We start from the raw sequence: 12436 nt of genomic DNA on the forward strand, positions 1-12436 counted from the left end.
TCACAGCCTTAGGTGAACTAACCCGCATACTTACACTCAAACGGATTTGATGGATCGTTTCGAATCTTATTTTGTGGCTATTTGATGGGTGGTATATTTGTTTTTTGTACTTTCTGCTGTTTCTTTAAAACGGATAATGTTTTTACATCTAATTAATTCTTTTTTGTTCCCAAAAAAATACAGGTTCATGCATTCATAGGTTGCTTCTTCTCTATGATCTTCATAGGTAGTGTCCCTCTTAGAGAAGACTACCTAAAAACAATGTTTGTAGTGGTTATTATCAACGGGAACACCCATACCCTCCCTATAGCATTTGGTATGGCCGTGGAAAATAATCTACATGGTTCCTTATGAGGTTAAGAGAGACTCTGAGACAAAGTAGAGAAGTATATTTCATAACAAATATGGACGATGTCATTAGTTCTTTCATAGACATGTATTCCCTGATTCTTATCATTAGTATACTTTTAAAAGTGTGTTCAAGTATACACGCACAAGATGCATCTCTAGCAGAACATTACAACTTTTGTTCTTGATAACATCCAACTCATATACTGTGACTGATTTTGAAGAAAACTTTCGTCGGCTGATCCCTGATGCTTGTGAAGTGCTTGCCAACATTGGTTATGCGAAATGGGCAAGAGCCTATTTCCCTGACATCCATTGGAATGTAGTCAACATTGATGTTCGCCAAATTTTTGTGTTTACGGTAAATCAACGCAATGTACTGATAATAATGCTTACCGAGGCAATTCGTGACTACATTCAATAGACTTTATTTGAACGTAGTTTAATGGCAGGTAAAATATCCGGTGAAATATTAAATTTATTTAATTACTTGTACAAAAACCTTATTTGATCATATTACTTTTCAATGAGTGTGACTACCGTACTCACCCCGTATGCTGAAATGGTGCTTCATAAAAGGATGCAAACGTTTGTTCGGTGGAAAGCAACAAAGATCCATCTAGAGATTCCATCTCCGCTCCCGTCTAACATTTATCGAGTTTTTGATTTAAAAAAAATAATAAATAAATAAATAAATAAATAAAAAAAAAAACCTTGTGTTGTTGATCTGAACCTTCATATATGTTCATGTGAGAAATGACGCAGTCTGGGTATAGCGTGCGGTCATATTATTGCGACATTTTATCAAGTTTTTTATTAAAAAAAAAAACTTGTGTTGTTGATCTGAACCATCATATATGTTCATGTGGGAAATGGCGCAGTATGGTTATAGCGTGCGGTCATGCTATTACAGCATCACGTCATTTGAACATCCATGAATTACCTGATATGGTTCAGATATATTACCGAGTTGATGTGTTTCAGACTGCCTACCAGACATAAACCGTGCATTCTCTCCCCCCTCCATAAGAATAGGAAATACCAGACCCTTTGATTGCAGTTTTATTGCCAATGTAATTGCAATTAATTATGTCTATAATTGATTTGCAGTGTGTAATGAAATATATTATTATTGCTCTAATATTTGTTACATATTACAGTGATAGAAAAACATAATTTATAAGTGCTATAGTAATACTAACAAACAAGCAAACATTACATATTAAAAAGATTAATAAGCGTTATAGAAGGGAAACTTAGTTGATGAACATAAATATTACAACTTGTACACAACAATTCCAAAAAAGAAAAATCCAACTACAAATTAACGTTATCTTCAAGTGCATATTTTGGGATTCAAGTTTCTTCTTCAATCGAAATAAGTTACTGATTATCAACGAATTATTGTCTTTTGCTTTGTCAATCCAACAGATTAACCCAAACTGTGGTCCTTGAAAATTCAAAATCAAACACATGACGTATATTGTATAAATTAATATTAATTTAAACAAAAATAATAAAAGGATAACCTATATACCTCTTTAGGAAAAACGTAAAAAAAATTGTCCAGGGTTATTTCTAGTCGTTGATGTCCTTATAATACCTTGAGAGCCACAATCGCAGTATGTCATTTCTTTGGATTATGAGAAATTAATTTTTAGTAGTAAATTTAACAAGGTAAAGATTTTGGACGCTTGAATTCCTTTATATAATGACATTTACTACGGTTATGATTTCTGACTCTATTTCGGAAACATATTCCGGAGCCACATTCCGGAATTGATATTTCGAACCCTAAATTTGGAACAATAATTTTCATAGATTGCTGACATATGTGTTGTCATTCCGAACAGTAAAAGTCATAGGTTCCTGACATATGTGTAGTCATTCTGAACAATAAATGTCATAGATTCCTAACAATATTTCAGACTCTCATTCCGAAGCCACGTTATAGACAGGCTATTTCAGACTATTTTTCCAGACATTGCTTTTGTATGTAATTGTCATAGATTCCTGACATATGTGAAGTCATTTCCTAACAGTAAAAATCATAGATTCCTAACAGTATGTGTAGTCGTTCCGAACATTAAATGTCATAGATTCCTGACAGTATTTCGGACCCTCATTCTAGAACACCATTTCGGAGCCACTTTCTGGAATGGCTATTTCGGACACTTGTTCTGGACATTGCTTTTGGACCTTAAAATGAACCTAGCATGCATCCTCAACGTTGAAATAAGATTGGAATGAGTTCATCTCACGATGGTGTTTGACATTGTGAAGAAGAAGATTATTAGGTTTGTTCAAATAATACCCGTTTCCAAAAGGCCTACATTTCCCACTCTTGGATAAAAATGTCTGATGACGTTCTCCAAGCTATGAAGGCTGCTAAAGAAGTAAACGAAAGGAACTCTGAAAAAAGGCGCACACTAAATTAACGTGCAGACGATCTAGCGGAACAAGTAAATGAAAAAGAAAAATGGGTTGCTAAAGCTATGAAAGAAATGAAACAAGCTAAGAAATGAATTGAAAATGCAAATGCGGAGATCAATAAGTTGTGTGCAGAACAGGATCGTGTAACAGATGTTAGAATTATAGGAGAATTTAATGACCAAAAACAAAATATGTATCCCTTACATTTTCCTAATTTGTGGAAACCAATCTAAGTATGGATTAAGATTTATAACGCTCTTTGTAATAATGTTAATGAAAAAAAAGATAATTGTCATTTTAGATAATCATACCATTCATTTTACAAAATTTAGTTTCAAAATATATTACAATATCCATATTTAAAATTAGATTACAATTCTGGCTGATAACTAGGAACTTGCATCCGATGTAAACTAGTCGTGCCTACATGATTTTCAAACAATTCCATGTAGGTCTCAATTAGTCTGAAACCATTATCAGTTAATTCGACTCAATCTTCTATTGTTGGAGTTGTCCTACGTGTTTCTTCGATGATGTCCTTTGTGTTCACAAATTGTCGGATATCTTCAAACATGGTAATAAAGAACATTTGCATGTTATACAATGCCACTATTCTCCGGTCCTCAGTCGGTGAAGACGGTAATGAGATTTCCAGTATTACCATTTGTTGTTTAGCACGTTGATAACCACAAATCATTTTTAATACAGTCGTATCAAAAAGACGTTGTTGTTCGTCTTCAAGACATTGTATAACATACTCTATATGCAACTCATCATCATCATTCAAGTCATTGGACGTTGGAGACTGAAAATAAAATATACTTAAATTATATTAATATACTATTTAAAAACCAATATGCATAAAAGTATTTAATAATAATAAAAAACACTTCCTCAAACATATTCATTAAAAAAAACATAATTGCAACTAGTCTATCATAACATGTTTGTCTTCACTTGCTCTGGTGCCATCTTTTAAAGTCGTATATGCTTTCAATTTAAGTTTTAACATCTTTTCTGATTTTTTTCTGAATTTTATGGGTGCCTTTGTTGGTATATTTTTTTTTACTTATTTTGAAAATGGAACATCTTTGTTTTTTATCCGCAAAAACAAAATTTTAAGATTATTTTAATATATTACCGTAAAAAATAAATTATAATTATAATTTTTTTTTATTTTACATTTATTGGGCGCATTTCTGAAAGCTCCTGCAAATGGAATACAACTAAGTCGTCCGTAAAACCTATTTTTTTTTTTTAAAAAAAAAAACATCCACGGTAACTCGTCTTTTGTCTAACATGATTTATTAAACAATACTTAGAGAAAAATTATAAGTATAGTTATTTCGGATCATCATTCCGGTATAGATCATCGGGTTCCGAACCATGGTCATCGTGTTCCGGACCTACATTACCATTTCGGGACCACTACAATACCTAATTCCGGACTAAAACAATGGATCCTAAACACATTACAAAGTACTTACATGAAATTTATATACGTACAACGAGAAAAAGATTAAAAAAAAAAAGATAATCCGGAAATTCAGGAGTTGTTCCTCGTATTCCAGACCATCCCGGACAATTCCAGCATACGTAAATTGTTTTAGAAAATCAAATGCAAAGTAACTTAAAGTGTAGAAATTATTTAGTTTGACGAATGCATATTGAAAATTTGATCCGAATATGGTTAGATCGTGCTTCAGATCTGCTAATTCTGAAAAGCGAATTCCATATTTTTTGTGTGTGAGACCCATATATATACCATTAGGCTACAGTATTGGACTTGGGCCGATTTTCAAGTCCAAAATGACCCATTTCGGACCAAAATGGTTAGTTTTCAAAAAGAAAATAATTATATTTTAAAGAAAAATAACCCAAAAAGTGGTTACATTACTCAATTTCTCATTTGTTTATTATTATCTAAAAAGCTATAAGTAATTTGAAAAATTAGAAATTCAAACATATTGAAATCTTTTTTTTTTTTTTTTTTTTTTTAAGTTGTAAGAAGTTATTTTAAAAGTCTTTTTTATATTGACAAAACTTCTTGACTTTTCAAAAGGCAAATAAATTAATAAGTTGTTTTTAAATTAACATCCAAACACCCTTTTATATAGATAGAAAAATGAGTTTTTAAAAAAAATAGTTTGAATTAATTTTTGTGGTGACAAAATTCAATAAGTTAATAAGTTAAAAAGTGTTTTGTTTAAAATCTTGTTTTTTAAGTTAGTATGATTGAAAAGCTAATGCAAGGTTATTTTGAAAAATGCTTTTGAGATTGTCAAACATTTTTAAAATTATTTTTATTAAAAAACAATAAGTTAATAAATTATCTTGAAAAGCAATTTCAAACACCTCTTACATTAATTTTTATTTTTATTTTAAAATATATTTACATTTCTAAACATAACTTTTGAACTTTATGTTATATTTCATTATAAAAAATTGATTACGAGATACTAACAAATTAATTTACTTTTATTATAATCTTATCACATATGTAACATATGTAGATATGTCTCTTAAAATATAAATTGACTTGATATGTAATTTTCCTACATTCGATTTGCTTTTTTTGAATGTTAATTTGATTAATTGTATTTTTATTTATAAGATTAGACAAATATCAAGATTGGTATGATCATTGTCATAATCATTTTACATTTTGCAAAATCATTAATGTAATATTATATAAGGATTAGATTCTATAAAAATGAACTACTTTTCAAATTTGCTCGCAATGTGACTACCATTTATAACTTGATATTGATTAAGACATCAATAGTGAAATCAACTTTAACTTCTTTACCGTTAATCATATATCTTGTAGACCCGAACCGCAACAAATACAAGAAAACATCTTAAACATAAAAGTACCAAGATCGCATGACCATGTACAACTAAAGACACAAGATCACAACGGAACTGACCCACATGTCGTACCGTTGTATCTAATTCAATAATCGGATGAAGTTTTGATGCTTTATGAGCCTTCCTCAATTTGCAGTGTTCGATTTCAAGTTGAATGCAAAAGGTTTTAAGGTTCAAGAAGAATTTTTACACACTGCATGGGTTTTTTTATAGCAAAATGGTGAATTTTATAGGGTTTAGAAGACTAATGACTTGAATATATAATAAATCTAAGAGGTGAGATTAGATCGAGTACGATCTTATAATCCTAGTTAAGATCATAAGATATCAATAAAGATCTTATTTCATAGATGGTTATATTTTAAATGGAGTCATTTTTTTTCTTCTTCTCGGTTCATTCCAACTATTTTTGTTGCATTTAAACGTATAATGTGTCGTAAACTTGTTAAATGAACACAAATAGTCTTTGTTTAAGATATTTTCTTGTTAAAGTGATGACATGTCATTTTTTTGCTTAATGTGATACTTAAGTAGTTAGGTGGCACTGTAGTCATCAATAGTCAAAATTGTAATTTTTTTTTGCACAACCAACATTTCAATATTCTTCTCCATCAACTTTATAAATTCAACTGACGTTAACTGAAATGGTCAAGTTTAAGTGTTTTGTGGTGGTGTTGTGTAATGTTCGGTTGCATGACCATGGACTACAAATGAAACGGATTTATGATATGCCCTAATTTTCAGGTAAAATATACATTCAGTCGATACATTTAAGAGTTAAGGTTAATTGTTTAATATTTTTTTGTTTATTTGCATGATTCATACCAAAGTTGTAATTTATTCAATTGGATTGACCCACACCTTCAAACTCAATCGTAAAGAGATATGGTTCATGAAATATAAGCTACGTTCGAAGAAAAAAAAAAAAACATTTCCATAACTATTTGAGGAATAGAAGATCTCATTAAGATGATGTTGTTACTAAGAGTTATATTAATGTTGTTGTTAGTACTTCTAATGATCACTTTTGGAGGTTGTTTTGTTATTTAAGGTGTATATATTTCCTTGCCATAGATCTATAGTTATGTTTTGTTAGGGTTCCTCTAATGTACTTTCCTATTATGGTATTGAACTTGTTCAATGGTAATATTAACTCCGATAACTCATTTCAACATGTTTTGCAAAATCTTTCATGAACACTAGAATGCATGAATGTTCTTTCTTTTGGTCTCAAATATAGATATATGTAGCAGTGTAAAATCATGGTAATCAACATCAACAACAGCAACATAACAACAAAGAACTAATAAAAGGTTCTTATGTATAAACAACATCAAACAAAAAATACTAGTAGTTGACAAGATCATATACATTATTTACAAGTCAAGAATACGCATAATAATCACAACCTCTATATTTTATTTTATTTTACCAAGGATCAGTGTTGTTGTATAGAGAGCTTCCAATGGATGAAGGTCTATTAGCCATTTTGTCCTCCATTAATATAAGGTTAAGACGTATGATTAACTTCTCTAAAGCCTCTTCCTCTAGTTTTTTTGTCAATGAATCCGGTAATTGCTTCATCTGCTTCTGCAACCAACTTTCTTGTTACAAAAACACTAAAGTTCAACATTAATATAAGGTTAAGACGTATGATTTCGGTAATTTTTTTTTTTTTGGAAAGATGAGGGAAACTATAAGGGGTTTTGTAGCAATTTGATTTGGTGTAGGGTGTACCTGTGAATCTTGATATAAGTGTAGGTATTGCAAGGATTCTTTATAAAATCCACAGTGATAAAGGAGAGCACCATAATCTCTTAGTTCCATACAATCAGCTTCAAGAATAATAAGCCGCTCACAAGCTGTTCAACAAAAAAAAAAAACCCAATCACACGATTATAAATACGTATCAAACGTTTCTTTTAACAATTACATATCTATCTACATCTATTTAAAAAAAAAATTATAAAGACACCTCATCTAATTTATCGTTTTTGGACACATGTCATATTTAATATTGATCAAGTATGTAGTTATAATAAACAGAAGACGATAAAAATTGTTCAAATCCATTTTCTATTTTTAAAGAAAACAGACCAAGTAGTGAAATATGAATATGGTGGTCAAAAAGGAAATTATATTGAAGAAAATACCAAAATATGCTTTAACTCCAGTGGTATTAAGCTCAACAAAGACTTATTGAAATAGTAATAACTAATAAGCTACTCCAATTAGAGATGCTGTAATAAATAAATTATAGAATAGTGTTAAAATTCTTGTATCTATATATAATTTAAAAAGCTATATGAAACTTCATTCTACTCCTACAAACCAACCAAACATGATAATGGAATGTAATGACTCATTCCATTCCATATAGTTGAAATTTTAGAATTGGAACTTGACATGAATTCATCAAAAAAGTACATACCAGAGAGTGCACGCCTTATATCCCCAAACCTAACACTTGTCCAAACACCACGTTCTAATCTATGCCTTGCAGCCTTTGCAGATGCAACCTCCAATCCACTGTAAAATGTAAATACACCCAAAATAAATAAAAACATGGTTGAGGATTCATGATGAAATATTTGTTCATCTTTTATCTAAGAGAAAGAGTAACAGGAGTTAAAAAGGGACCTTTTGTCAATATATGCAGATCTATCAGAGCAGTTAGCAGCCTCTGCTGCTCTTAGAAATGGGCTTTTACTTTGGTCAACTTGAAAAGGCCAAAAAGCATGCTTCAAGTCTCTCAAAATCTGCATAAAAGATTAATAACTTATATCAATAATAGATATAGTATCAACAAAAAGACTGCTGTACTAATACTCTAATATGCAATATGATAAATAAGTTTTTTTTTTAAAAAAGCAGTGAAAAAGTCAGAGTTCCATACAGTAATTATACCATTGATATACGTGGTTACTAACATTAGAAAGAAAACTGAAAATTAGTAGATGAACCTGCAAGTGAATATCTCAACAAAAAAGACAGAAGCCACCTTCAGTAACAGTGATTCAGTTGTCATGATATGTTGATGATCGGACTCTGTACTTCTCTGTTTCAGATAGCCTCTAGGAGAACCATAAGAATCATTTGGTGAAGATATTTCAACATCAAAATTCACAAGACCCCACATTCGAAGCATCTTCAAGATCTCAGAATATATCAATGAAAGCATACACATTGACCCCACACGATGAGTCAAAACCTGATCATACATTTAATACTTTAGTCTTCCTAAATAGTAGAAAGTTTCAAACAAGTCTTCTTACTGAATGAAGATAAACTGCTCGTTGCTCCAGTTGATTCCTTGAGTTGCTTCTCCGAAAGCCCTAAATAAAAATAAAAAATTGTACTAAGCTGGATTTATAAAGAAAATAAGTAATTTACTTTCAGCATGAATTGATGGATATACCTTGTCAACATACATGTATCTCTCTAGGCACTCGAGGAAATTATCAGGAGATGATCTAAATGATGAACTATAGCGTGAGCAGTAATCCATAGAAAGATCATCTAATCTATCAATAAAAGCATCCACAGGAAGTGGTACAGAAGAGTGAGAGATGAGTGAATCATCTTCTGCTGCTATGTAAAGAGCTGTTTTCCCTAAGTCTACTCCTCTATTGATGATTATGCTTGTTTCCCTCTCTATTCCGGACAACTTCTGAATTTGTAAGCAGAAACCCTCTCTTGCTTCCTGTTGGATATACATCGCATTCAGACAATTCTCTTTCGCCGAGTAACCAAATGAATGTAACAGATCCTCATTAATACTCATCACATCATAAAATCAATCATATATTTGATTTTGACTATGGAAAATCCAACCTAGAACATCTGCAACCCTTATGAACTTAGTTAAGACATTAACAATCTTTGCTAATTTGTATCGAATGAATGAAAGTTTGTAAAAAATGACTTTTGATCGAAAATTGCTACCTATCAGGGTACAGAGCACTGTTAACGAGTAACAGAGCTTATAAGAACAGATTTTTCAAACGTATAATAACAAAAGGAAAAGAAATTCAAGCCAAATGATGTGAAGGGGTATTATATAGTATAAAAAAAATGGGAATAAAAAATTGAATTGATGGAAAAGAAATACCCTAGCATAGGTAGTGTTGAATCCAGCAAAATCGAGCGCCTCATGGAGGACAAATTTAAGGTCTTTTGGTGCTCTGAAGTGAGATCGACACACACAATTAGCCGGAGAAGGCGACGATGTTGAGAATTCCGATGAGGAAGGAAGAAAAGTACCGAGAATCCATGGAGAAACTAATCCTCCAGTCATTTGTGTTACTGTGCTATGAAACTGTTAGAATACAAAATACTACCGTAGTTTATCACATTGGTTGATTGGTTCGCAGGGGATTAGCATTCAATGTCATCACAACAAATATATGAGACTGTTCAACACCGGTATCACACCAACTTCTTTTTCTATTTTATAATTTATTTTTTATTTATTTCGATTTTTTTTTTTAAATTGAGACAAATATTTTTTAAATATAAAAAATAAATAAAACATAATGTTTAAAAATTATAAAAAACAATTAAAAAATTTTTAGATTAAAATTAACATAAAGACTAAATTACACATAATATCAAAAAACAAAAAAAGAAATAACATCCAAATTCAAAAAAAAAAAAAATACAACGCTATTCGTTATCGTTATTCTTACCATAGAAGATATAATCCGTCAAGTCCTCTCGAAGTTGTCTGTGTTTATTTGCGTCCTGAATGTCAACAACGCGATGCAAATAATCTGTTGTTTCTGGTTGAAACTGAACGTGTCTGGGCTCCGTTGGGATATAGTGGGCAATATTTCATCCTTTATCTTCTACTACCATGTTATGCATTATGATACATGCATACATGATATATCGTAAAGTTTCTAAATCTAATGGTCGTGCTGCATGTTCGTTTATATGCCACTTCGCCTTCAGCACTTTAAAAGCACATTCCATATCCTTACGTGCTCCTTCTTGTCTTCTCTTAAAAAATTTGTCTCGTTCTTCAACCGGGTGGTGGAATGCCTTCACGAATGTGGAATACTGAGGATATATTCCATCTGTAAGGTAATACCCATATTTGTATTCGTTTCCATTCACCGTGAAAGGAGCATCCGGGGCTTTTCCATTCAAAAGATTGTCGAATATTGGCGACTGATCAAGAACGTTGAAGTCGTTGTTGGAACCCGCAACCCCAAAAAATGCATGCCAAATCCATAAATCTTGAGAAGCGACAGCCTTTAACACCAATGAAGGTGATCCGTGATGACCACTTGCGTATAGCCTTTTCCATGCTACCGGACAATTTTTCCATTTCCAGTGTGTGCAATCAATTCTTCCAATCATTCCGGGAAACCCATGACGTTCTTCATGCGCCGCATACAATTCTTGCAAATCATGCAACGAAGGTTTCCGCAAATACACGTCTCCAAAAGTTTCAATAACACCCCTTGAAAATGTATACAAACTCTCTCTTGCGGTTCTTTCGGACATTCTCATATAGTCGTCCATGGTGTCGGGTGACTCCCCCATAGCCATCAAACGAATGGCCGCAACACATTTCTGCAACGTTGTAAACCCCCGTCTACCTCTAGCATCATATCTTAATTGAAAAAATTTGTACCTAAACATAAATTAACTACAGTTTTAAAATATATTGCATATGTTGTAAAATTAAAGAAACATGTAGTACATGTTTATTTATTTTGTATAAAAATATAGTAAACAAACGATACCGGCTTTCCAAGGCGTTGGCGATTCGTAAGAACACATCCCTACTCAAACAAAATCTTCTTTTGAAGTCCTTCGCCCCGTATACACAATTATCCGCAAAGTAATCGCGATATAGATGTTCGTGTCCTTCCTCGCGATTTATGTTTAGCATCGCACGTCTTGTTAGTAGCGGGGTTGGGTTTGGTTGTAGCAGGTCGGTAGTGTAATAATGATACATCATCCTAAAGAAATATATTGTCATCTGAATCATCGGACGAGTCGAAAGGATCTATATATTTTTTTAAAGATAATTGAAAGTATGTAGAGAGGAGAAGAGAAAGTGTGTGAAATTTTTAATAAAATGAGAGGTATTTATAGGATAAATTGTTTTTTTTTTTTAATAATTTTTTTCCAAACCGTTGCAAATTAAAACTCAAACGGTCACAATTCTTCCGTTTCTTCCCGTCGCCACGCCAACGAGAATCACCCTCGACGAGTTGCAACGAGCAGGGGAGCGGTGTCCCCCCCCCCCCCCCCGTTACGCAGCCGTCGCCAACTGCCACATCAACTACGTTGTTTCTCGTTTGGCCCATACCGTTCGCTCTTAAAATCAAACCAATTAAAAATATCTCAAATAAATTTTTTTATAAAGAAATATATAATAATTTTTAAAAATAACTATGACATCCAATTACTTAAACCAAAGGGCATTTGGCTTATCTAAAATTGACGTGTGTGTGTGTGTATATATATATATATATATATATATATATATATATATATATATATATTGTGTGCTAGAATGCACCAATTGGAATTTAGTAAAATTATATTATTATTTAATTAAATAATGATAGATATTAAATGATATCTATAATTATAATTTTCTCTTTATGAAAATTAATTAAATTCGTTATTAATGTCAGCAATAACATTCTTTCAGAATGAATTCGTATCTAGGTTTTTATGTTAACAATAACATTATTTCAGGACTCAATCACTTAAAATACAATAAAGTTGTATCGAATATGAAGAATGAAGGTGTATTCTAGTA

The 12436-nt window shown here is 31.7% G+C and overlaps 2 protein-coding genes across 3 annotated transcripts; both read right to left on the reverse strand.

Moving 5' to 3' along the window:
* Positions 1 to 6956: 6956 nt before the first annotated feature.
* LOC145101488 (uncharacterized) lies at positions 6957 to 10052 on the reverse strand. 2 transcript variants are annotated; one of them, XM_079038697.1, is made up of 8 exons: positions 9764 to 10052; positions 9071 to 9355; positions 8928 to 8987; positions 8654 to 8863; positions 8293 to 8411; positions 8084 to 8181; positions 7390 to 7514; positions 6957 to 7236 (listed from the first exon to the last, which is right to left on the reverse strand). In XM_079038697.1, exons 1-8 carry the CDS (start codon positions 9947 to 9949, stop codon positions 7081 to 7083), a joined length of 1239 nt encoding a protein of 412 aa, XP_078894823.1. In that variant the 5' UTR covers positions 9950 to 10052; the 3' UTR covers positions 6957 to 7080. The 2 variants fall into 2 exon arrangements, with proteins under 2 accessions (XP_078894823.1, XP_078894822.1); XM_079038696.1 differs by having other exon boundaries at positions 6957 to 7242; positions 9764 to 10051.
* A 433-nt stretch (positions 10053 to 10485) lies between these two features.
* Positions 10486 to 11202, reverse strand: LOC145098324 (uncharacterized). The gene has a single exon (XM_079035961.1). The coding sequence runs from the start codon at positions 11200 to 11202 to the stop codon at positions 10486 to 10488; it is 717 nt and encodes a 238-aa protein (XP_078892087.1).
* Between the last annotated feature and the right edge of the window lie 1234 nt (positions 11203 to 12436).

Source organism: Lactuca serriola, chromosome 4 (genome assembly GCF_051521515.1).
Source record: "Lactuca serriola cultivar US96UC23 chromosome 4, Lser_US96UC23_V15, whole genome shotgun sequence".
Lineage (NCBI taxonomy): Eukaryota > Viridiplantae > Streptophyta > Magnoliopsida > Asterales > Asteraceae > Lactuca > Lactuca serriola.

Coding starts and splice junctions, on each gene's coding strand:
- LOC145101488 (XM_079038696.1), bottom strand. CDS start 9,949: ATGACTGGAGGATTAGTTTCTCCATGGATTCTCGGTACTTTTCTTCCT. Junction 8,412..8,653: donor CTGAATCACTGTTACTGAAG/GTGGCTTCTGTC, acceptor TCTTTTATGCAG/ATTTTGAGAGACTTGAAGCA. Junction 7,243..7,389: donor ACTTATATCAAGATTCACAG/GTACACCCTACA, acceptor AGTTGGTTGCAG/AAGCAGATGAAGCAATTACC.
- LOC145098324 (XM_079035961.1), bottom strand. CDS start 11,202: ATGGGGGAGTCACCCGACACCATGGACGACTATATGAGAATGTCCGAA.